At 31.8% G+C, this 27483-nt stretch overlaps 2 protein-coding genes and 1 pseudogene across 6 annotated transcripts; 1 reads left to right on the plus strand and 2 right to left on the minus strand.

The window, feature by feature from the left end:
• Positions 1-43: 43 nt before the first annotated feature.
• Positions 44-4310, minus strand: LOC106773201 (probable polygalacturonase). Its single transcript, XM_022786322.1, has 6 exons — positions 4278-4310; positions 3504-3746; positions 2381-2501; positions 1876-2050; positions 1692-1762; positions 44-929 (listed from the first exon to the last, which is right to left on the minus strand). Exons 1-6 carry the CDS (start codon positions 4308-4310, stop codon positions 220-222), a joined length of 1353 nt encoding a protein of 450 aa, XP_022642043.1. The 3' UTR covers positions 44-219.
• A 17888-nt stretch (positions 4311-22198) lies between these two features.
• LOC106773202 lies at positions 22199-23856 on the plus strand (annotated as a pseudogene).
• On the minus strand, positions 23446-26999 carry LOC106773033 (pentatricopeptide repeat-containing protein At5g46100). Of its 5 annotated transcripts, none has more exons than XM_022786239.1 (5): positions 26872-26999; positions 26541-26650; positions 26373-26381; positions 24530-26228; positions 23446-23853 (listed from the first exon to the last, which is right to left on the minus strand). In XM_022786239.1, the coding sequence occupies exon 4, from the start codon at positions 26051-26053 to the stop codon at positions 24614-24616; it is 1440 nt and encodes a 479-aa protein (XP_022641960.1). In that variant the 5' UTR covers positions 26054-26228; positions 26373-26381; positions 26541-26650; positions 26872-26999; the 3' UTR covers positions 23446-23853; positions 24530-24613. The 5 variants fall into 5 exon arrangements, with proteins under 5 accessions (XP_022641960.1, XP_014515200.1, XP_014515201.1 ...); XM_014659714.2 differs by having other exon boundaries at positions 24530-26183; positions 26373-26402; XM_014659715.2 differs by having other exon boundaries at positions 24613-26228; positions 26373-26402.
• Positions 27000-27483: the final 484 nt, after the last annotated feature.

Raw genomic sequence — 27483 nt, forward strand, 5'->3', positions numbered from 1 at the left:
AAACTTAACAGACAAAATTTGATTCATGTACCAATATAATATATAGGTTCCAAGAAGCTTAAAGCCATTTCATAAAATTGTAGCAAAAAGAAATTTGTAGTGACAATAATGACAGAAAATTCATTACTTTACACGAGTAACGATTTCTGTATTGTGGATAAGGTGGTAAAGACTAGACTTAAATAAATAACTATATGAAACATTGTATCACTAGTGTAGTCATGCATGTTTAATTCGGTAAGCACACTTCTTAAGCTCCAACGAATCAATTGGTAGATCATCTGTGGGGAAATCGCAGGCTTTGATGTTCTCCTGCCCTTGATCAGGTAAAGAATTGCATGGCTTAGGAGTCACCCCACTTGTGGTCCCTTCAATATCAGTACATGTCCATGGCTGTTTTTTGGCCTTGGCTGCCATGTTAATGGTGACATTGGCAATGCAGATTCCAGTAAAAGGGTCATTGGAGATTCCTTCCAACCTAGCAGCCATGGTGACATTGTCAGCCACCACATCTATGTAGTTGATGCCTTTGATCTCAGGCAAGGCTTTAGGATCATAGTGGCTATCAGCATGGGAGCCATAGCTACCAGTCATCCAAAAAACCCATTTCATGGTGTGCAAGGTCATTCCCTTTACATATATGTCCTTCACATACCCTCCTCTCCCTATTGCAGTCTTGATTCTGACCCCTGATTCTGTATGGATGGCTGTGATATCCTCAGCTCTGACATCTTCGATTCCACCAGACATCTCACTTCCTAAGGCAATGGCTGCACTTTCTGGGGAAATGCATGTTAGCCGTCTGATCACTAGCTGTTTTGTGGGCCATCCAAACTTTATGCCATACTGATCCCACCCACTTTTCACTGCTATACAGTCATCTCCAGAAACTATGTAGCAGTCTTCAATTTTGGTATTCGTGCAAGAATCTATTGCCAAAAACAAGGAAAGGTGATAATATCAATACACTCACTGTCCAAAACTTGTACTGTGCTAGCATCCTTTTAACAATTCTACTTAGTACTATTGAAATCTGATTCTTTGTTTCTTCCTATCTAATTAGTGAAGTTGAAGACTCATAGAATGGATGAAGACAAACCTTGTAAAAGGTTTACCAAAGTAGTGATTTTGAACCCTCTTAACTGAAAATATTTTTATTATTTGTTCCTCTTCTTTTAAGTCTCATCTTTAAATGCTTATTTAATCTTGATAAATTATATTAAAGTTGAGATTTTCTCCTGGATAAATTGCATTTTAAGACTACTATAATCTTAAAAAAAATAATTTTGAATTTATTTTTAAATTGACATACCAAATATTGACTTTTCTGTAGAAAGGATGCAAATTTCAAAGTTTTGGCATAACCTCTTTTCATAATTTTCTAGAAAGTTTTAAAAGCTTTACTTCTTTAATTTTCTTCTATCCAATTAAATAAAATATTTATTATTAACGATGAAAATAATTAATACTGTTCTTTTCAAATTTATTTATTTATATATTTTTAAAATTTAAAATACTTATATGATACAAGGAAAAACTACTTATAATCATACAATCATGTATAAATAACTAAATTAATATTAACAGTTACGTAAAATTAGATGGTTAGTATTAGTTTCTTTTACTATTTTTTACTTGGCATGTTCTCTCCACTGGAAGATATATATAAGAAATAATCTTCATGTACTCACCTGGGTTGATGCCATCGGTGTTTGGAGATGGGACAGTAGCGATAATGGTGAGGCCTTTAATAATAATATTGCTGTACATTGTTCAAAAAATTAGCATAAAATCTTGAAATTGGAATAACATTTCAGATATTTAATAATGCTTATGATAGTAATGTTGAAGGCATTTATAACTTAAATAAGTTACCTGCTATAAACAGGATGAACATTCCATGATGGAGAATTTAGGAGGGTCAAATTAGAAATTTGAATCTTGTCTGAGAACATTAACTCAATCAAGTATGGACGAGTGTACTTCAACTGTTTCTTGTGAAATTTCTGCCACCAAAACGCTCCTTGACCATCTATGGTGCCATTGTCACCTATCACACAACAGTGACATCAACCTTAATGTAACATCAAACTAAGAAAAAATTTAAACCAGCCTGTTCTGAAAGTAACTAAATGTCTAATATGACTCAAAGTAGCTCTGGAGAGATACATTGAGTATAAATATTAAATTAAACAATTAACTAATCGAAAATGTTTAAGGGAAAAAAGAAAGCCTAATGGGAATACATTGAATCAGAGAAAGGAAATATTGGCTACTTGGAATTCAAACTTTAGATGCGTAGCACATGTTTTCTGAAAAGGTTCACCAACCCTTAACTACTAGTTTGATAATTGTTTCATGCATGCAACTTTTTGCATACCTGTGACAATAACATCAGTGAGGTTTGTTCCAAATATGAGGCTGGTATACCTTCCTGCTGCTGCATCTCTTCCTCTACCGTACGATGGGAGTGGTTCAATCGCAGGCCACTCACTAATATCCTACACCAATTTATATTAATTAATATTAATACAAAGAAAAACTTTGGTTAGTGGTGTTGCACATGGAACTGCTAAAGAATGTGACACTCTAGGAACTGCTCCCCTATGAAAATAAGACAAAAAGTAAGTGTATTGGACCAGACTATGCCAGGAATAACCAAAAGTGGAGGGATGAAAAATTGACTTGATTTTGGGGATTGAAGGTTCCTTTCATATGGAACCAAATTTTCAAGTGAGTTTGTGAACAGTTTTCGTTGATCAAAGGTTTGGAAGTTTGAAAATTGCTTTCACGAGTTACTTTGAAAACATTACTTTGATAGCCTAGTTTTCTAGTAACAGTAGAAAGTGAAGAACCTTGTGACACGTTTGAATTTCATGTATTCAACATTTTTCCTTATTTGTAACTCAGGTGAATCCCTTTAAAAAGGTATATCTCCAATTTCATCCGTAAGTCACGAGTCTATGACACTATGACAGCGATAAATAACAAACTAGTTCTGTTTTTCGTTTAGTTTTGAAATGAAACTAAGAACATATTACTAGTTTTCCATCAATGAAGTACACTGACATAATTTATTTTCCCATGCACCAAAAGAAAGCTTAATAGCACCACTTCCTTGACTTCTTATTGGTTTTTTTAGTCAGATTTGGAAAATAGTTCTCCCAAAATTCTGCCACAAGGAAAGGTGCAAGAAAGGGAAAAAGAAGCCAACTGCGTGAAAAAACAGTAGTTCAAATACCAGAATCAGTAGAATAGTTTTTTCAACTATACAGGAACAGTATAACACCTTGAGGACATACAAGGAAACTGATATTTGTGGTTTAGTCAGAAAATCAGTTAACATTATCTGGATATGTGAACAGAAGGTTATTAGAAACACACAAAAAGTATATTACAAGATCTTTTGTGTAAAACAGGAAATTGAATGTTGACCAGGTCATGAATCTCATATTTGTGATAACTTTCTTTTATCAAAGAATGAACAAAAATGAGAGAGATACCTGAGATGCAAGGAGAACAGCATCTTTGTGGAGATAGAGAGTGAAATGACTGGTAAGGCTAAAACTCCCAGTAAGCCATTTTCCAGCAGGAACATAGAGCTGAGCCCCCCCTTTTGAAGCATACTCACTCAGATGACTGATTGCAGACTTAAATACCTTTGTGTTTGATGTTTTTCCATCTCCAACACCACCAAAATCCGTCAATGAAGCACTGTAAGCCAACGGATTTGGATTTCCTGCTCTCTGCTACCTCTGAGCTTAGCAGTGCCACCAAAAGAAGACCACAAACCAATCTAATTAACTGTAAAACAAAACACCCCTCAGAGAAAAAAAGAGCAGAAAATGAAGGTCTATGCATACATAAAACTCTATATATTTGTGAAGGGGTTTCCATGCATAAGGTCTAAAAGTATAAGCAGGAAAGAAGAAACCAAAATTCAAGATAGAATGACAGAGGAGGAAAAAGGGTCTCAGTTGTACCCTCATGTGAGCTTTCCACAAGAGCTCCATTCTAAGAAAAGATACTTTTGTATTTGTCTGAGGTACATGTGAAGAGTGCAGCAACCATGCTAAGTATTTATAGGTGAAGTTTAGATATGGTCAAAAGGTTAATTCATGAATTCTCAAAATTCAAAAAGGTGGGTGATTATTATTCAGGATTTGTTTAACAAAATAAGCAACAATTATTTTTTACTCTTGATAAACAATTTGGTAAATATGCCTATAACCTATATACCAAAAGTTCTTTTTCTCATTTCTAGACATAAAACATACATGTCCACGGTTACTTGTTATCCTAGGAGCCATGATGTACCAAAAGAATGATACCTTATTTGTTGCGTCCAAGGATTCATTCAATCTAAGTTGCAACTTCAAATAGGAGTTGTCCTGTTTTCTCCTAATTCATGAGTGGATTTTCGTTTCTTTCCATTTGCTTCGAAGGTTTTGTTTAGTTAGAATCTCTTAAGGAGAAAGGAACATTAATTATAACTTGAATTCTTACTCTTATTGTGAACACGTCCTTAAATAGTGACCCAAAATCAAACATGCAAAATGTTACATAACTTGCTTTTCAAAATTTATAGAAATAGATTTATGTCTTGGCATAATATGGTAATAAGAATACGAGAAAGTATATATTGAGAATTTGAATTTAACTCTCACATTATATATAGAAAAGGAAAATTCATAAATTTGTTATAATTTTAGACTGAAAACGAAATTAATCACTTATATAAGATAAATTCATATCTCATTAACAATGAACATATATTAGTGCAGTTTTGTTATGATTATGCTTTGTGAATTTAGGAAAAAGTTTAGAAATGTGAGATATTGGGTTGGTGCAGTATCTACTATGATTGTATTTGAACATTTTTTTTTTTATATTGGAATTCTCACTTCTCTTTTTGGGTCTTCTTCTTTCCCTTTAAGCCAACGCCAATCCCCCACTATTGCCGGCCCATAAATTATTTTGTGTCTAAAGAATAATGTTTGGATGAAAAAAAGAAAATAATTGGAAAAGGAGAATAGAAAATAAATAAAGTAAATGAAAAAAAGGAAGAAAAGAGATAATTTGTTCATTAACAAGTGAGAGTGGTGAAGTGTGGTTGAGGTTAGAAAAGTCATTCCATTAATTAACTCTAAGCATCAAAAGCTAAAAAAGGTGATGATAAAGATAAGCATTAAGAAGAAGCACATAATAGTGATTTTGACAGTTTTCAATTACAACAACTCCATTCCATCACAAGCACCACTAGTGCTGCTACATTTCAATGTCTTCATTACCTAAGACACTTATTCTGTCTTCTAATTTTTTTTTTGGTAATGTTGGTTGTTTTCTTATTTATCTAATAATGTAACTTATAATTCAATCTAATAATTTGAAAAATAAACAACAATAAGCAAACTAATAATTTGAATAAAAAACATTCAGAGGTTCAAACATTAAATAAACAAAAAATTGAAATTAAATTTCTTTATAGTTAATATGGATAATTCTTCATTTTCTTTACATATTCTCAAAAAGAAAGTTACAAAGATTACAGTAGAAAAAAATTACAATTTTTATTATTTTCAAAATGCTGATGAAAGTGTTGAATGTAAATCATTAACTAATCGTTTTCCTTAACTTTATGGTTACAAAGAACAAAAACAATGTCATAATTGATTATCATTTATAAATTCAATAGAAACAATAACTTTTGGAAAACAAAGGGAAATATATAGTTAAATATGAACAGACACATCTTAATTCTTAACACAAAAATGTGATGCATATTTAATGTGATAACTACACTGCTTAAGCTCCAACATATCAATTGGCAAAATCTCTTGTGGAAAATCACAAGCTTTGATTTTCTCTAGATCTTGATCAGGTAAAGAGTTGCATGGTTTAGGAGTGACCCCACTAGTGATTCCTTCAACATAAGAGCATGTACATGGCTGTTCACAAGCTTTGTCTGAGATGTTAATACTGACATTAGAAATGCAGATTCCCATTTTCATGGTATGCATGTTCATTCCTTCTGACATATATGTTGATTCTGTGTCAATGGCTGTGATGTCTTCAGCTCTGTTGGATTCCACCTGACATCTCACTTCCTAAGACAATGGCTGCGCTTTGTGGAGAAATGCATGTCAGCTTTCTCACCACCAAATGCTTTTTTGGCCACCCAAACTTTATGCCATACTCATTCCATCCACTTTTCACTGCCATACAGTCATCTCCAGAAACTATGTAGCAGTCCTGAATTTTTATATTTGTGGTGGAGTTTAAGGCCAAAATAAGAAGTGAAAGCAAAGAAGTTCAGGTTGTGTTTTAACCACATTATCAAACTAAGAAATCAAAATGATACATAGATACCAAACAAAAATGTGTATAATTAACGCGAATGTTTTAAAAAAATAAAAATATATATACAATGGGAGTCTGTCAGACAACCCTGCGACCATCCCCAGCCACAAAGGTCAGGGAACGATCCTCTACAGTTGGTGATGGGCCTACGCAAACAAGACGCACACTACCGTTAATCACGCTCTGATCACAGGGTCATGGTTCATCCACCAGACTTCAGTTCCTGTCTCCTTAGAACTTAAGGATACAGAGGTACGAGCCTATAGAACAGATCCTGTTCAAGTAAGGTCGTGGTCAGAGCTGTCTGCTTCACATATATAAATGTACTTTATTTCGAAAAGTCTTTCGATGTATATTAGCTGTTTTCATTGTGAACAGTCCTGTCTATCTAGTTTCTTATTACTTGCAATCTGAAGATGATGTTTGTGGTGGCAAGTCGGATAAACACTCTAACTATATCAATTACTCTGCTTTCACACTGCATGCACCCTATTTTTCATTTTACATTTTTGTATTTACTTCTGCTATACTTTTTTTTTTCTTTGTATCTCTGTTTTTTTTTTTTTTTTTTACTTTCATTTACACTTTATCACCATTTATCATCCGTGGTTTTTATACTACGGCAGTTATGTGAAGGCAATGAATCTGAGTAAGTAAGGTTTGGGAACTAGAAGATGCGTAGCACATGTTTGATAAAAAGGTTCACCAACTATAGCTACTAGGTTGATTGTTTGCATACCTGTGACAATAACATCAGTTAGGAACTGTTTCACATAAATGAGAGATGTAAGGAGAACAGCATCCCCCCTTTTGAAGCATACTCAATCAGCTGACTGATTCCAGACTTAAAGGCCTTTGTGTTTGATGTTTTTCCATCTCCAACACCACCAAAATCCGTCAATAAAGCACTGTAAGCCCTGCAATTTAAAGCTTTGTATTCGAAGGAAGTGCCAACAGTTTTGGATTTTCTGCTCTCTGCTACCTCCGAGCTTAGCAGTGTCACCAAAAGAAGACCGCAAACCAATCTAATTACCTGTAAAACAAAACACCCCTTAGAAAAAAAAATATGTACAGAATGAAGCTATACATATGTGTAGTTCTAAACAATAATAAACATATAGCAGAATATATTAGACCAGCATGCTATATAGAATGACAGAAGAAGAGGGTTTCACTAGTTATGGAGATGTTATTTGACTTCTTAATCACCAACTTCCTCTAATTCTCTCTAAAACTAAGTTCTACTTTCATTATGCACATAATTGGGAACTTTTTTAAAGTCTTAATCCTTAAAGTCCTACGTAAAATTTATTGGAGTAGGTTAGGTGAAACTGACCTAAAAAATATTTATTTTTAATATATTATTAATTATTTTTTATTTATTTTGTAATTTTAGTTTAATTTTAAAATTTTGTATGATATTTTATTAATATTCTTTTTTTAAATATAAATATATAAATATTGGTTTTATAAAAAACTATTCAAAAATAATTTTTTAATTATAATCATATTTTAAATACATAATTTCATTATTTTCAAAAGTTGAAAATATAATATAGGGTTTAAATATGTTTTTAGTCCCTATACTTTGGGGCGATTTTGGTTTTAGTCCCTCTTTCAAACTATGGTACAATTTAGTCCTTCAACTCTAGAAAACTCTGGTTTTAGTCCTTTTTACCAAATTTTTTTAACTTTATTTTTTGTTTCAAGCACGTTTCATTGTAGCATTTGGATTGTTTACACTGTTTGACACATTTTTGCTTCAATGTTAACTGAGAAACGCGTTTGAAACAACAGATCAATTTAAAAAAAATTGGTAAAAAGGACTAAAACCAGAGTTTTCTAAAGTTGAAGGACTAAATTGTACCATAATTTGAAAGAGAGACTAAAACCAAAATCGCTCCAAAGTATAGGGACTAAAAACATATTTAACCCTATAATATATATTAAGTTTGTTTAAGTTTAAAACTAAGTAATTTTGAAAAAAACATGTTTAAAATAAGTTATTTTTTATAATTTAAAAATTACTTATATTTGAATACAATGTCAAAAACACATTTTTTTTAATTCTTTTTTATTTTGAAAGTTTTTAAGAATTTATTTTGATAAACTATTTAAAAAAAATTATATATAGATAAACTTTTAATTTATTTTAGTTTTGATATCTAAAATATAATAAATATATTTCAGTTTAAAAAGAAATGGTTCTCTTTTAAAAGAATCATTCATAAAAAAAATCAAATAAATTATTATTTTTATAATACAGTATTAATATAACATAAAAAAAAAGTTATATCAAAATTGAATAAAAATAAATATAATTTTATAAATTTTTTTTGAAAAAAAATAAGAAACTAAATATTAATACAATTGCATGATTTGATTTATAAATACATGCTTATTAAATATGATTAAGTTACAATATCTAGATCAATAAATTAATAAAAAAACTTTTAAATATTGTTAGAAATATATTATTAAGATTAAAATAATCTACTTATTACTTATTAAAAGAAAGTTCCTTAACTGTAAGCTTTACGATATTTGGCCTTATGAATTTTTTTAATTTAATAAATTCTTTTTTAGTTTTATGGGCTATTTTTATTGCAACCCATGCAGACTAACATGAAGTGGTATTAAATGGGTTAATTTTACAAGTCTCCTTGTACCTCATTTGAGCTTTCCAGATGCTCTTTTGCTGTGCCAACTATTTTTTGGGCTAACAGACATGAAATCTGGAAATTGGAAAAGATGATATTTATTCATATATTAGACAGTTATTATTTTGGTGTCTAAAAGGTTAACTAAGAGTCAATTACTTTAGTTTTTCAAAAAGAAAATTCCATTCTATTGGGCTTACATCCACTGTAATACAGTAATACAGATAGAAATCATGTTATAGTAATACTGAAACATTTCAAATGGAGTGTAAGAATATATTTTCAGTAACCAATCCCTAAGTGGCTATATATGTGTGCCCTACTTCATCATATATTCAAGGAAAAATGATATTTTGACACTAATTTTTGACACTATTTTAACACTGCACACATGTCAAAACGTGGTTGAACGATTTTAAATTAAAAAAAGACATTTTAACACGTGTGCAGTGTTAAAATGGTGTCAAAAAATTAGTGTCAAAATATTATTTTCCCAAACAATTATAACGTGTTTCACACTTCTTTTTATCATCACTTTAACATCTTCGCAATCATTCATTCATATATGCAATACAACTAAAGGTAAAGATTAGTATACCAAAATTACTAAAGTTAACTATAGTAAAACATTAATATATACAAATATATTTTTAGTGCTTTATATTTAATTATATCAAATACTATCATGAAAATTAGAGCGACATATGGGAAAATGTTTAAATCATCTTGTTTTTCGATTAAAATTACAATAAAGAATAAAGGATATATACTTTTTTGAATATTTGTTCGAGGTATGACTTTATATACATCACAAATTAATTAGGCAATTTCTAAAATATACCTTTTTTTTAATAATGAGAAAAAAATTAACTCATATAAATAATAAACAAATCAAAAAAAAAAAATCATGAAATCAAAGGACTACAATCTTCATGTAATTAAGAGGTTACTGCTTCTGCTCCTTCAACAATAGATTTAGCTTATCCAAAAATATTATATATATATATCCTCCTAATTCTGTTTGATTTTCCTCTGAGGATGGTTTCTTGAAACTGTCATTTACTTTTACAGTATTAACCTGCTATTAGTGCCTCTTAAATTGTTTCTCTTTATCTTAAATTCTATTGCATTCTCTTGAAATGTGTTACAACCTGTGTTTATACAAAAGAAATTAAACCAATTACCGAAAAGATAAAATATATATTATGAAGATGCTTATTCTGACACCCTTGAGAATTCATATAGCCATTAGGGCTAGTGTTGCCTCACATAAATAATTAAGTTTAATGTGAAGTCACTACAGAAGAATTTCTCCCCAGTCGAGATCCAACACATTCAACCAATCATTCAAATGTAAAGCAGAAAACTAGGGAGGAAAAAGAAAAAAGTCTCTTTAACAACTTTTTTTTGACAATTTTTTTACAATGCATGTTTGTAATTGGTCCGTTTCAAATATTTTTTTAGAATAAATTTAAACAAACCAATAAAATTGTAACACGTGTTCTGATGTCAAAAAGTTGTTAATATATTATTGTCCGAGATAAAAAGTAAAGTTTATCAGATACACTATATATATATATATATATATATATATATGCACATTATTTTGTTGGAAATATGTATGACAAGCAATTTGGTCTCCGAGAGACAAGAATTTGACCTCCTAAACACACAATCAATGAAAGAGAAACACACTTCCTTATATTTGACACAATACAACCAGAAAGAACTTATATTCCATGGGACATCAGCTACTGAAGGAAACAAAGCAAAAGAACAAACACTTTGAACCAAAGACAGAAAGAGAAAAACAAAGTACTAGGAAAACAAAGAAAGCTGTGTAGTTCCTTATGCAGCTAACATCAGTTCTCTTTTCTGCCAAAGATTTGCTGAACGGTTAATGGTTTTGTTATAACATTGGAAGTAGAAGAGGCTGAAGTGGAGGATGAAGCACTTGCAGTTCCACTTCCACCACTTGGTGGCTTTCGGAAGGGTGATAGAATCTGCTGAATGTCTATTTTTGGTGCCATTTGGATACTGGTAACAATATCTTAAACAAAGAAACTAGAAAATGAAACACTACAACTTTAGCCCTTAACTTGCTTGCAGTGAACTTATTTATACTATCCATGGAACATGTTCTGTTTAAATCCAACACATGATTTAGTGATCTTTTTTTTAGTTATTAATTGAAGATAAATGAAATTTGAATTCTAAAGATATATTGATATTTTTTTAATTCAAAAATTGAATTCAAGGAGTTTATGAATTTTTAAGTTCAAGGTGTTTATGAATTTTTTTTTTCTGTCACTAGTAAAGCTGAGTTTTTTATTTTCTCCATTAGAAAAAAACTTATATAAACATAATAATATAAGAAAATTAACATTATTTTTAACTCAATTTTAAAATAATATGTTTTTGAATAATTTTTACTGTCATTAGTATAATTGAGTTTTTTTTTTTCTCATAAACTCATTAGGAAGAGTCACATAAACGTGATATAAGTTTAACCTCCATAAATTATTAGGAAGATAACAAAAAATAATAAACCATTTCACTGATATTATTTTCAATCCAAAAATTTTAAAATTATAAATTTATGAACTTTTTTTATGCTATATTTAACTTTTTCATTGTTATCGAATTTATAACTTAACTTTTTCATTTCTGTCGAATCTATAACTTAGATTTAAACTTGAATTGTCTACAATTAATTTGGAATTCTATTTAAAAAGAAATGAATATAGATTTTTATAAATAAATTAGTTTACAGATGCTCTATTTTGTAAAAGTTTTATAATATCTGATTTTTATTTTTAATTTGTATAACTGGTTTTAATTTATATAAGTCTATGTATGCTTTCAATTTGAAATAGATGTATATAAAAAAGTTTGTCCACGTGTCGTAACTTATTTGAGTGAGTAGGTATCAAAATTATAATAACACACGCACATATAAACAGCAATTTAAAACAGAAGGGTGCTAGTTTTGAATATCTTTAAATTCCATTTTTTAGTCGTTGATTTAAAAAAAAAAATGTAAAAGTTCGGTATTGAAATATTCATTTTTATTAAAAAAAAAGTAAGTATTTTTTTAATGTATATATACTTATATGTTATCAACTATATTGCTTGAATTTTAACTTCAATGTTTCAAATTTCAAATTTATAAATTTTCAAATCTATAAAATTTATAGAACTTGTTTTGGTTATGTCTAAAAGAAAAAATAAATAAAAATCTGATTTTGTTTATTTTGAATCTAACTCTATTATTTAAAGAGCAAACAAGAACAACTGGGTATTTCTACAAACACTTTATCTATGTTCTCCTTTTTATACTTTCACAACATCATATATTATGTGTACGTGCAAATATGTTGAATCTAATAAAGCATGCATGTGCCTTAAGATCTTGACAACTTTTTCGAACTTTGGATATAATATCTTTTGTTTATGATAATGTACGTGCAATTATAACCAGACAACAAAAAACATCATGAAAATGAAACGGTCGAATTGATTGCATTGATGAATTTCCACCTTACATGCCTTTAGTTTTGCTTGCATTGTCCAGTGTCTGTATTCCTAAAGTTAACAGTTTTCCAGACAAAAAGTGTTGAGATTATAATAAAAAAAAATGTGATTTTGACATATGAAAATCTTTTGTTTTCACACGTGCAGTTAAACAGTGTATGTGATTTGATTTTTTTATGCTTTTGCTTTTAATTGAAGGAATCATTCATGCATCAAAAATGAATGGAATTTCAATCAAAGACAGGGAAAAAACCGAGGATGATGCCGATTATCTTTTATATGATATGTTATTGTTTTTTTTACTGCATAATCAATTGGATAATAATATTTTAACAATATTTTTTATAATATTTTGACATTATTTACGTATAATTGATTCGTGTTGATATTTATAATTATTATTATTGATTGTAAAATAATTTTAGACCAATAACAAAATAATACGTAAATAATATTAAAATGTTGTAAAAAAAATATTGTGAAAATATTATCCTAATCCATTTACTTTCAATGATGAGCATGCACTTTTATGATAATGAGAAGACATGTGTACATGCTATCCTAGATTTGTAGTGGTAATATATGGTACATAAAGAGACTGAGTGGACCAATAATAGAACATCCAGAAAAGTTGTTTGTTTGAATGTCAGGATAACAAAAAAGAAGGTTCACATTTTTCTTTTCTTCATTTTTTAAGATCAATGCCACCGTTCTCTCTATTGTAGGGCGTGATTATTATTTATAAAGAGATTTTATCGGTTCTACACATTTTGTTTGTAATTTTCTATTTTCAATTTTCATTTAAATCAAAATAATTATATTACCAATTTTATCTTTTACGCAGTGTTCGCTTGGAGCGATTATACTGTTTATGCAGATTACCGAGCGATGGATTTATATTTTTAGATGTTCGATTGAAGTGAAATGCGTGGACAGATTTGCAAAGAAATGCGGGATATTTGTACTGTTTACTCACCCGCAAATATGGTGAGATTTGGAGGGATGGAATGCGAATTGTCCGTCTTACCCTCGACTTTTTCAAAAATTGTGCATCACCTTTTATCTAAAATAAGCACATGCAAAGTAACTCATTCCAAATTACATAATTGATTCCAAAAAAAGATGTTCTTTTTTGTTTTCCAGATTAGAAATGAAGAATAATGGAGGTTAAGGATGAAGATGAGAGACGTTGAAGATGAAGAAGACGAAGTAGAGAACGAGTTCAGCGTGAATAAAGTGAAGAAGACAAAGAAGAGAGAGAATGAAGAAGCTACGTGATTGGGCTACAACGTGGAGGATACAATTTCAAATGGCTTGTATTCGGTTCCAACGTCACCGGATTCGGTTCCAATGCATAGAAGACATATAACTGGGCATGGTATTCGGTTCTAACAATCATCATATTCAATTCAGTTCCTTGGATTCGCTTCCACGACGTTCAGAAATGCATGGAGACCTCGTATTCGGTTACAAGGCTCGCTGTAACCGAATACATGGACTTGATAATGGATTCCAGTGCAGAGATCTTCCATTCAAGGCGAGAATGTTTCTGGTTTTGATGGCTTTCTCACTTCTTTATAGGTGAAAGAAGGAGTTTACCCAGTTGGAAGGAGAAGTATATGTCTTCTCTCTTCCTCTTTTCTCTTTTATCAGTTTTCCACTCTTTGATTTAGATTTTTAATTTACTTGTACTACTCATTGCCTTTTCTAATTCTGTTTTTTTCATCCCTATTGCTTCCCATTTTTTAGCAGTGCTTCTCACGCGCTCCTTAAGTTCAAGCTTCAAATTGTAGAACTTTATGGGAATGGTAAGGTGTAAGTGCAAGATGCAGTGTAATTGGTTTATCTGTTTCTATCTGCATGTTATTTCCATTATATCACACAAGTTTACCTTTTATTTTTTCTGCTTATGAATATGACACTGTATTCGTGTTGAAGTAGAGAAAATAAGCTCTGGTTTTTGCTTAATTGGTCACATTCATAATATGTATGTGATGGTGCTTCACCCGTGCATGGATCAGCAGGAAACAAGGGCACATAAAGGAATATGTTATTTCAAGGATCCCTCTAAATACATAAATATTTGACTGGAACACAGAAAAATAATCAATACCACAAAAATATGAAAAGTTGATCACTTCACTTTCATTTTATTAATTTTTTTTACATTTTTAAAATTAATTCTAATAATTAATGTTAATTTTTTCTCTTTATAAATATTTTTACAATTAAATATTACAAACAAATACTACATTTAAAAATAAATTAATTTTACTAAATTATAATTTTTAACTTTTTAAAAATTAATTTTAATAATTATGTTAATTTTTTTACTCTTTATAAACATTTTTATAATTAAATATAACATTAACAAATATAATTTTATATTATTTTAATAACTAGGGACATTTTGGTAATCTTTAATTTCTACAAATTAAACTTATTTTTTAAATCTATCACATCAATCAAATCCTACACTAATTCTCACAAACTTTACTTCCAAATCTACTCTCAATTACCTACAAATCCATTAAAAAAAACAACAAAAATTACCTTCAAATTCACTCAAATCATCTCCCCCAAATCCTCCCAAGAGAACAAAGCCTTAAGGAATGTTACTTTTAAATTTAAATGATTTTTTTTTTACAATTTTTTTTTTAATTTAACTATTTTCTTAAACTAAAATAACATAATAAAAAATTATCTAAAAAAAATTTAACATTATCTACGATAAAATTCTAAAAATTATTTAAATTTATTTTTATAATAATAATAATAATAAATAATAATGATTTCATTTTATTTTTGTTAAGTTTAATAGGTTCGGAGGTCCCTATTTTTGTGGATTTTCATCAATTGGGTCCTCCTATGATAAAAGTGTTCATTTGGGTCCCTATTTTGGTAAAATTGAACCAATAATACCCTTTCCGTTAATTTTAGTAAACAGTGTTAACTTTAGTACTTGGTGGCATGGTGACATGGTATTTAATGACCACGTGGCACATAAAAACCTTGTTACCTGGAATGAAAAAGGGTGTTTTCGTAAACTTCATTGCTTGTTACCAGAATTAATTCACCATTAATGTACAATAATAGCTCATGCTACAATTTTCAAACTAAAATTAATGAAGGCAAGAGCTTCATCTCCATCATCTCCATTAATTAAATTTCAAATTACAATTTTCTTTCTAGAAGGAAAAGGAAAGATTCAGAGAAAGAATATTATATATTATATTAATAATAATTTCTTATCTAGAGTGTTCTTGTTACTGTGCATCCAAACTGTTACACAGCAGATTCATCTACTTCTGGATTCTCTACCACAGTTGTCCCGTAAATGCCAACATCTTATCCTTTTGTTCCAGTATGAACTTAGTTTGCACATTTGTAGTGTGGCGACATGGCAGTTAAGGTAGCTGCTGACAGAGGGGTGCTGCTTGACTCGGTGATGGTAGTACGGGGAGAACTGATGATGGTGGTGCAGCGGCATGGTTCTTCTGGAATTCTCATTACCGTACCGCGACGGCGCCAAATGCTCCCTTCCGTCTCTCGTCTTCGACTTTTGAACTGACAATTTTTTTTTGTTTTCCACATTAGGTCCCCCTCTTACAATACAACCCACGAGGTTTAAGAAAATATGGAGTCCGAGAAGACAAACCAAATCGACATTATCACATGATTGCAAACCTAAATCGCTCCCCCATGAGGATTAGATCAACCGGATCTTCCCAGAAACCAATTGAAAGAAAATTTTTTCAGATTCTTCAAAGCTGGAAAACAAACGAAAAAAAAGAGGGAGAAATTGTCAAAAAAATGAAAGAGTTTGTGTTGTTTTGTTGGAATGTCTGAGAGTGGTTTGAAAAAATATAAAAATATTATGATTAGAATGGAAAAAAAGGTGAGGACGGTTTGAAGTCAGAAAAGGATCTGGAAGAGGAAGAGTGAGGTTTCCAATGTAGAGCTCACGAAGTGTGGTGAGGTTTCCAAGCTCCAGAGAGATGTTTTCCGTGAACTCGTTACCGAAGACAGCGAGGTAATGGAGGTGCCGAGGAATCTGGCCAGAAAAAAAGTTGTTGCCGAGGTGGAGATGGTGAAGGAGGGGCATGGCAGCAACGGGAGATGGAGGTGGACCTAATTTGTTTTAAAGGATTTTATTTAAAATTTTTAATAAAATAAATTCCAGGACATGTGCCATATCATAATTAATTGCTAGGTTAGCATGCCACTTCCACTAAAGTTAACGCTGTCAATTAAAATTAACGAAAATGATATTATTGGTTCAATTTTATCAAAATAGGAACCCAATTGAACACTTTTATCATAAGAGAACCCGATTGATGCAAATCCGCAAAAATAGGGACCTCCAAATCTATTAAACCTTTTTGTTATTATGAAAAAAAGATAAGCATAATACAAGCACATAATGTTAGGTTAATGAATCACATATAAAACTTAATGAGCAATAAACTATTAACACGAGCAGTTTCCAATACTCCTTAGATCAGTAAAGCATTTGGGTAGTTAAAGGATTAGACATTGGAACAGTTAATAAACAACCTAAATTTGTCTCTAATCTTCCCTCTCTAGAGCATCTTGTATTTTCTCTTTTTGATTCGGACAAAGAGAAAAAAACTTAAGTGATATGTAGACCATGGCCCTTTATCTAACCTATGAAAGTTATTCTTTTTTAGTTTCAATAACTATAATTTGACCCCTTTCAACTAGTATTGTCAAAACAGACCACTGGGCCTAACTTGGCTCGATCTACCATGGGTTGGTCACTTAGTTGTCAATCCAACCCAACTCATTTATTAGCGAGCCAGAAAAATTCGAACCCGACTCGACCCACCACGAGTTAGTGAGTTAAACGGGTTGACTTACTAACTCACTTAATTACATTTTTTTTAAATAAAAAAAAATTACAAACTTTATGTAATTCAAATCTAAATAAATTTCACTTCCAAAATGATGTTAAACTCAAGACAATTCAAAACAACAAAAAAAAGTACAAAATAATCTTTCTTGTCATACAATCATTGTGAGTGAGGAAATTATTTTTTAGGGTTTCATAAATTAATAAAATAAAATTAGGTGGATTGGTGAGCTAACCTAGCTCACCATGCGTCCAACCTGGATGACGCATGTTTAAATGAATCGGGTTGAAAATTGACGCACATAAAAAAAAAATACATTTTTTTCAAACCTAACCCGACTCAAAGCCGTGGTGGGCCAGGTTGGCCCGCGAGTTGTAACCCATTTTGATTATATCTGCATGTAGAACCAATGCAATTTTAATTGCAAGAATCGCAACCAAACTCAACAATGGTCACTAATGCTGATAGAACCAAATGACATAGATTCATCATGAAATGTGTAGCATGAAAATTACGTGAAGGTGACATGTATACATTTTTTTCAAACTCAACCCAGCTCAAACCCGTGGTGGGCCGGATTGGCCCGCGAATTATAACCCATTTTGATTATATCTGCATGTAGAACCAATGCAATTTTAATTGCAACAATCGCAACCAAACTCAACAATGATCACTAATGCTGATATAACCAAATGATATGGATTCATCATGAAATTTTTAACATGCAAAATACTTGAAGGTGACATGTACACATATATTTTCAACTGGTCCTTACTTTATCTCAATGAGATCAATACTATAACCTTAATGTACAAAGTGTAATTTTCGAATAATAAATCAGAATGTATGCATACATGAAAAACAAACATAGAACACAAACATACAAAAATGACTAACTTCTCTGAACCAAAGATTCCTCAAACTATAAAACACTCATATAAGTAATATGCTCATGTAAGACCTTGGGTGTAAGAGCCTTATTAAGAGGATACACAATCAAGGAGTTTGTCCCTAAGTGTTCTATGGAAATTCATGCACTTTGTACTCTTTTTTTAACAACTGGTTTGATGTCACAATATAACCTGAATGGTCTTTCAATTCCTTTCATAATATGCAACCCTATGACAAAAATCAGTCATATACCTTGATTTAATGTCTCATAGGATGTTACAAATTCTTCAATCATAATGGATAAAGCCATATGAGTTTGCTTGGTATTGGGCCAAGAAACCACACCACCAACTACCATGAAAATGTAACCTAAAGTGGATCTTAAACTATCTTGACATCTTGCGAGATTGTCAGAATATTTAATGATCTCTAAATGGTCTGACTTTACATATGTGAGCTTATAAACCTTTATTCTTTTGAAAAAAAAAAAAAACCTCAATTTTATTGGCTACTTTCCGAAGATCCATTCATGAATTGCATAAAAAAAAAAAACAGAATCATAAGGCCCTTCAAATCCTACACAAGACAAAATAATCCAAACAATCACCACCATGCACAACATACTAGTAATGCCACACATACCCCAATGTTTGGCACCAAAAGTCATGATGGGATTAGCTTTTTGTCGACTAGAAAGTTTAACCAAGACCAAGAATGAACCTTAATAAATCCACCAAATAAAGATCAAGCTTGCTGACAAATAACAAAGTCACGCAGAGTGACCAAATAGACCACACCAAAGCATGCCACACTAGGTACCAAGCCTTCTTAACCCTTTTTCCTTTTAGAAGAAGAAAATGAGTTTCTCCAAACATTGGTAGAGAACTGTGTGAAGACATGTCCAAGCATACATATGATATCAAAGTAGAGAAGCTATAGAACATAAGAACAGATGCTAGCAATCTTCTGGATGACTAAAGCAAAAACATCATAAGGTTTGTGTTAGAAAGAAAAATAATGCTGAGGTGTCTACCATTGCTAATGCTGAAATGGATAGCCACATTAAAGATATAATGCACAAGGAGACAAATTCAGAGTTAGTTATGAAAAGGGAACAACTGGCAACAAATTATGAAACCAGGGAACCAAGAAGGAGCAGCAGAAGGAGAATATCAAATAAGAGGTTACGGGACTTGGCCTAGCATGAAAAATTTGTGGTACAATTCTCTTTCTTTAGATTCTCTCTTCTCTCTCCAGTAACAACTTATGAAAAATCTTCTCTTTACATTCTCTCCTTAGGTACTATGGCCCTGGAAATGAATCAATAACCGTGGCTATCCTCTCTACTATGGAGATCTTTTTAGAATTGATAAGGGAACGTCTGGAATGTTCCAATAGTAGTAATTAAATATTATTAAGTCCATTTATGATTGTATTAACTTTTTTTCATTAGAAATATACAATCAGTGCAATTTTATTGCAGAGTATTTGTTGAAATTTATTTACTACATAACATTTTGTCACTGATCATGAGAAAAAAATGTCTTCTAAAAAGAGCAACTTTAGTGGGCACGTAAAGGAATATAGTCTCCAAGAGAAAACTTTCACATCATCCAAAAGTTTCTACACAAAATTGCAAAAAAAAAAAATTCTACACAAGGCTCCTTTGTTCGGTAAGAAAAGCAAAATAGCCCAAACTCACCGAGAAGACCAAGAGTTGTCTTCTAGCCCAATTGAATCATTCTCTTCGAAAAACTTCGACTATGAAATGAGATTTGAAATATCCAAGAGATCTACCGCCCAAAAATCATATCCCTGCGCCACTTCTAGTTTCAACACCATTGTTCCCTTTTCCAATCCCCCTTTTCAAAGATAAAAATTGCTTGCTAGTCTTCTGAGTTTGATAAAGCCTAGGAAAAAAATATTTAAAGGGAGCTGAACCTATCTATATCTTGCCAAAATTTTGAAGATTTCCCATTTCTAACTTACCTTAATGCACTTTTGAAAACCACAAAGACTGAACTGGACTTACCTCACGCACCATTTTACACAAGTTTTTCCTTAATACATACCCACTTACCAAGCACGCTAATATTATCTCAACTAACCCATGCAATGTAGTTTTTTCTCTCATCTAACCCACACCAAAGGATTTCTCTTCTTACAACCACTAGTGTTTTAGCAACTAGTTTTGACAACTTGTAGAAGGATAAGAAAATAAAGAGGTAAACTTGAAAGTACAGAGCTTAGGAGAGTAATTCTTCCTCTGAAAGAATCCTTTTCCTTTCCAAGAAGCTAGAATCTTCTTGAAAGAGTCTACAACTGGCTGCCATGTCTTACATCCCTAGGGTTGACACGTATTGGCAATCTAAGAACTTGAAGCGAACATCAGCAACACCACAAAACAAAAAATTAGAAGCTGCCTACAAAAAGTGATCATCCACAAAAAATTAAAATGTCGTTGGTTAGACGTGTTAGCAATTTAGGTCACTTATATATATAAGTAAATATTAAATGTGTTAGGACCATTATATTTTATTAGCCAACTTTATAAAGTGATCTAATTAAGATAAATATGACTAAGGATATATTTGTCAGGAAAGGTATTGTGTAGAGACCCGCAATAATTATAATTTGTTGCCAAATTATAATTATTGAAACTAAAGAATATTAACCGTGAGAGGTTATGTAAAAGGTCATGGTCTTCATCTGTGAGCACAACGGTTCATTCTTGTTTCTTTCTCTTTATCCCCACCAGAAGAGAAAATCTAGAGGAAATTAAAGGTGCTCTACAGAGGGAAGATCATAGACTATTTCAGATTATCAAAGACTAATTCAGGTTCATTAATTATTCCCAATGTCTTCAGGTACGCTTCCGCTTGGTTTATTGCTCATTAATTGATATCTGTCAATCATAAATTCTAACAATAATTATTAATATTACTTTATTTTAGAATTTTAATTAAAATTCTAAAACAGATTCTCTTATATTTTAATCCAAATTTAATGACCCAAAATTGGATTAGCAATTTGCACAAGATTTGGGCCAGCACGAGGTTTAAAAAAAAATATTTATAAAAGTCCAAAAACTGATCTGATCCATATCCAGTCCAAAAAATATAATTCCTAAAATTGGATCTGCCTTATTGGACCTTCCCAGCCTAGATTGTGCCTAATTGTTCTCAGATTGGGCCTGCTCCAGATTAGGCCTCGGTCACTGCCCTCAAGTCATTGACCCAAACAGAAGAAAGAAACCAGAAAAGGAAATTTCCTTAGAGTTTCAATCTGGGGCCACCCAAATTAGGGTTCAGAAGCATATTCAAAAATCAAAAGTTGAAAATTCTTAATTGGATTTTAATTTCCTTTTCATAAAGAATTAATGCCCATAAATTGATTATGAAAATATAATTCATAATCAATTAAAAGATCCTAAATTTGATTCATGCTATTTAATCATAAATTAACATGCTCTGATACCAATTGTTAGAATTTATGATTGACAGATATCAATTAATGAGCACTAAACCAGTTTCCAGATAGTAAAGCAGAAGCGTACTTGAAGACATTGGAAATAATAATTAATGAACCTGAATTATTCTCTAATCAAGAGAAAAAAACATAAATGAATCGTTGTGCGGGGACATGACCCTTTAAATAACCTCTGACGGTTAACGGTTAATATTCTTTAGTTTCAATAATTATAATTTGTCCCCTTCAACAAATTATAATTATTGTTGGTCTCTAGACAATACCTTTCATGACAAATATACCCTTAGCCTTATTTATCTTAATTAAATCACTTAAAGTTGGCTAATAAAATATAATGACCCTAACACATTTAATATTTACTTTTATATATATATATATATATATATATATATGTGTGTGTGTGTGTGTGTGTGACCCAAATTGCTAACAAGACGCACTGCCCATTTGGCCAACCTTTTACTAACTGGCGCAGTCCTAGCTTTCTAACTTCTTTCCACTCGTCACAGATATTGGCGACTGTGACACTGCCAGCAATGTCATGACTGCTGCACTATCATCTGTAAAACTAATAAAGTCAGTAGCCAAACATTTCAGAGCACTGCCCATTTGGCCAATCTTTTACCAATTCGAACAGCCCTTGCTTTCCAACTTCTCTCTCCAATCTTCCGAAATACTGGCTACCGTGAGTCTGTCAGCAAGGCCATGACTGCTGCACTTGTATCTCTATGTGGTTCCTCATGCTTTTATTATGTTTTAACCAATGACTTCAGAGACAACAAGGGGAATATCTGTTATTGATGGATCAACCACCCTTCCACCCCATCTCGCAGCAAATTATCGACTAAAGTTCATAGATTTCATGCATGCAGTGATGACAACTTTGGTAGTTGCAGTAATTGTATTGTTTGATCACAATGTAGTGAATTGCCTCTTTCCACATCCTCTGCTGAGATACAGGAAATCCACACAGCATTGCCAGTGGGAATTGACGTTTTGGGCAGCATGTTCTTCGTTGAACTTCCTAAAGAGAGACATGGAACTGACTTCCCCCTTCCAACAAATTAATAGTCTTCTGTTTATATTCAATTTTTTTACCTATTTCAATAATTTAATAATTGGATTGATTATTTCTTGTTTCCGGAACAAATTATACACATAAATACACACACACATCCATATATATTCTATTGAAATCCGTTATTTAAATTATATATTATTAAAAAAAAGTTTAATATATTTAAAGCCAAGCATTAGAAATTCTTGATTAATCCATGTATCAAACATTAGAAGCACTCTCTTGATCGGGTAAGCAACAGCTAACACCAAGTCCTCCTTTTTAACGGAGAATAGATTGCTTGAGCAACTTTTCAACTACTTGAATCTTACCTTAAACAAATTGTATTTTTTTCAACAGTCTTATATTTGATTTGGGCTTACTGCTTAATTCAGACTTATAAGTATACAACTAGAAAAAACTTAACAGTATTCAGCTCGAATTCATAAATATTCAAGAACCATTATTTAACAAGTCAGTGATAATGATAACTCATCCTCATTAAGTGGCTATCTAGTAATGAATATCCCCCCTTTATTTAACATATGTGCGATTTTGAATCCAACACTAAATGAAATTCCAATAAATTAATGCCTGAGGAGTCAGGCCTTATAATTGCAATCTGCAAATAAAGAATGTCAACTAAAATCTTAATGGTTACACTATCAGAGCACTAAAGAATACACAATTTTGCTAAATTACTGCAACTGACTGAGAAACAAATTTTCTACGAACAGACAACATCAACAACGAGTAATGGGTTCGACCAAAAAAACCAATTTTGCAATTACCTGAATTTACCTTACCGGACAGAGCAGGGTTGTGTTGAATGTTAAGTCGCAGCCCCAAGGATAGCTTAGTTTTAAATCCTACACCGCATATTTACTTCCTCAATTTGAAGTTCAAACCATCAGATCACAGAGACACTGATCATCAGAAAATGCCAACCCTTTGAGATGAGGTGAGATCATGAATTGAAAAGGCAGCACATCTTCAGTCACAAAAAAAAAAAAGAAAAAGGTTATTTTGGATCTGCAATGTCAATTGTAAAAGTTAAAGATAAAACTATTTTTTCAAGAAAAAAAAGTCTTCAAATTTCATGATGCAACAATTTGGGCATGAACTAGTAATGTTATGAAGCCCCAAAAATATATAGGATTAGTATAATTGAATTCGTGTCTTTTATTCTATACACCTACTTAGAGGATATTTGGTTGTTCATCTAAGATCAAGGTTCAGACGATAATGATGTCAAAATTTACATAAAAGCAACAAATTGTAGCTTCCACTGATAAATGTTAAAGTTCATTGAAGCGGTTCAAAAGAAATGGGTAATTTAGAATCCTAAAATTCACTGATATTCAGTAGTTGAATTTAAGGGTTCCAAAGCTACAGGGGTTGACAGAGAAATATTTTTTCTTCAACAATATCTAAGAATCTCTACCTTTTTTATGTTTTGATGGTGGAGTCACGTGATGATCAAATCATTGCATTTAAAAGACAGCTAAACTATGCTAGAAACAATTACAGATTCATTTAACAGTTAGCACAAATAACAAGCAAGCCATTAAAGGACTGAGCACAAAATTATTTGAGACTAAATGCAATGATAAAAAATAAGCAAGATTGATATGCCTAACACAGTCAACTGGCAACTAAATAACAACCTTCAACAATAGAAAAAGACCACCAGATATCAAAGGTTTTCAGTAAGAATGCAATGCATATGGATAATGTGAGAAACACAGACTTCAACTTTCAGCTTCAACAAACTTCTGCCTCAGCTCAGCCAGCAACAGCTCAGTGGCTTCTCTGACTTTTTTTCGGTCCCAAAGTCCACCAATTACAACATTCCATATTTGTTCGTCTGGAATGCATCCATCTAACACCATCTCATCAAGAATCCGAGCAGCTTTATGGAGGTCTCCTCTCTTACAAAAACATTTGACTAGACAATCAAAAGTGCCAACTTCAACAGAGATGCCTCTAGTTCGCAAACTAAGATACAACTGAAATGCACGAGGTGGATCAACATTATTACAAAGACCCTGGACTACCATGTTATGCATCCTAACATGAAGGCTCCAACTTGCTCGATTTGGCGAAATACCACCTAGCACCATCTCATCAATGAAGTTTGCAGCTTCTTGAAAGCTGCCTGCAGCACAGAGGCCACTTATGACTTTTCCATACAACCCTGCACTTGGTTTCAAGCCTTGAATCCTCATCCTATCAAGAATCTCCACAGATTCACAAAGCTTTCCTTCTTTACACAGTCCACTGATTAAAGAACTATAAGTAACCATGTTGGGTAAATGGTTCTTTCTGACCATCACTTCCAATAATCCCATTGCTTGCGATGAATGACCCCCTTTGCACAAACCATCTATAAGAGAACTATAAGTAAAAACATTTGGCTCAATGTCATTTCTTTTCATTTCTTCAAGCAATTCAATAGCTTCATCTAAATTATTAGACTGACACAAGCCATGTATCAAACTAGTATAAGTAACAACAGAAGCTGAAAAACCTTTTTGCTTCATCTCTTTGAATAGTTCCTTTGCCTCACTGATATTTCCAAGTCTACACATCCCATTAATCAATGTACCATATGTATATGAATCAGGTTGGCACCCATGGTTGGACATTTCCTGAAATATCAGTAAGGCAGAATCAACACTCTCCTTGTTTTTGCAGAGGGCCTTGATCAAAATATTGAGGGAAACAACAGTAGGTGGAAAGCCCAGTTCTCTCATCTCCCTATAAAAACGAATAGCCCTTTTTACATGGTTTTCCTCCACAAGAATATCTACTATTGTAAGGTAAGCCTTTTGAGTGGGTCTAAGCTGAAAATCTTCCATCTTGTGGAAAACTCTGACAGCATCAAGTGGCCTATGAACACGTCCAAAACCCCTGGATATAGTTAAAAGTATGTCCTCTGTAACCTTACAATCTTCTTGCTTCATTCTCTCCAGCATCCCTTCTGCTGTTCTAAACTGATTCACTGCTACTAACCTGGAGATTATGAGACTAAAAGTTTCATGATCATGACGAAACCCATTACTATATTCAGCAGTTGCAGAATCGAATATAGCAACTGCTTTGTGCACATCCTTTTCTGCTTTAATTAACTGCACAACTAGGGAATTTGTGATTTGCTTGGGCCACTTGAGCAGAGTTTTACTACCCATATTAAAATTAATTTGTATTACAATACTTAAAAATGGTTTGGACACTTGAAATGCTAGTTCTTCACAAGATAGCTGGCTCCGATATTCAAGTGTGTTTTATTCTTATGGATTTGATTGAACAAGTCTCCTGCTGTATAATGTGCGTGAACAGTGAAGTATCAACCACCAGTTACAACTGAATTGAAATGAGACCAGACAAAAATAAAATTTTAGATTGAGATGACACCAGACAAAAATAAAAATTTAGGCTAAAAGGAAAATCTCTGTTCGAAATATTTTAAATGAAAATCTAACAAAATCTCCAAAAAATAAAGGTTACCTTAGTTTCCTGCGAATGGAAAAGTCTTCCCTACAAATAAATAGGCAGAATTATCCCAGAAAACAAGTTGGAAGCAAAACAACCCAAAATGATACCAACAGTCAACAACCCAAATACAGAGCTTAAATATATAGCAAAAAAAAAAAGGACTTCGTGCATAAGAATTACCTTAAAATAAAGAATAAAAGACTCTGACTCCTATGATCTGGAAAGCACTCGAAGGTGAAAAATCCCCTGGGAAAATCGAAACACCACTGGAGCAACAATGGCAGAACTCACTGCATTGCAAAACCATCCACAACACCAACATTGAAAAAAAAAACAAAAATAAAATAAAAATCCTTATATTGTGTGTCGAAAATAAATAGATAATGGAAAAACAGAAAAGAATAAGACACGTGTGATTAATTGGTAGATGGAAGAAAAATCTACTCCCAAAACTAAGGTTACAGAAGAAAATTCGATGTTTGATTGGGAGAGTGAAAAGGAAGCAACTAACCCTAGCCGCCTAGCGCAATGCTTACAGAGAGAAGAAGAAAGAGAAGTTGGTTTGGTTTAGGTTTGAAATCAGAAAATGAATGAGCAAAGAACCAGAGAGAGTGTGTGTGCCTGCAGAAGAAATAGGATTTTGTTTGATTTTGTTTAAATTTTTCAATTAGACTACAAAATATTTATTATATTAATGTTAATAAATGTACTTCAATAATCATGCATCCATTCTTCTTTTGAAATGTAATTTTCATTTTTCTTAATCAAAATTTCTTCTAGCTTGTTTCTTCTTTTGTTGCTGATTTTAATTTCAGATTATTTTCAATTTTGATTACAAAACCTTAGATTTCAGATCCCAATTCCCATTTTCTTATGCTCAGAGTCAATGCAGGCTTTTAAAAAATTCACTATTATTTTAAAATTTTATAACAACTATAACTACACTAAATAAAATCAATTTATGTAAACAAATAAATAAATTTAAAATATTATGACTACTATGATCATATATTTATATGAAATAAATAAACAATATCATTTATATTTCTAATACAATAAATAAAATACTCACTTGTGACATTGCCCACATCCTTTAAAATGAAAGTTGTGTTGTACTGGAAAT

This window comes from Vigna radiata, chromosome 9 (assembly GCF_000741045.1).
Source record: "Vigna radiata var. radiata cultivar VC1973A chromosome 9, Vradiata_ver6, whole genome shotgun sequence".
Lineage (NCBI taxonomy): Eukaryota > Viridiplantae > Streptophyta > Magnoliopsida > Fabales > Fabaceae > Vigna > Vigna radiata.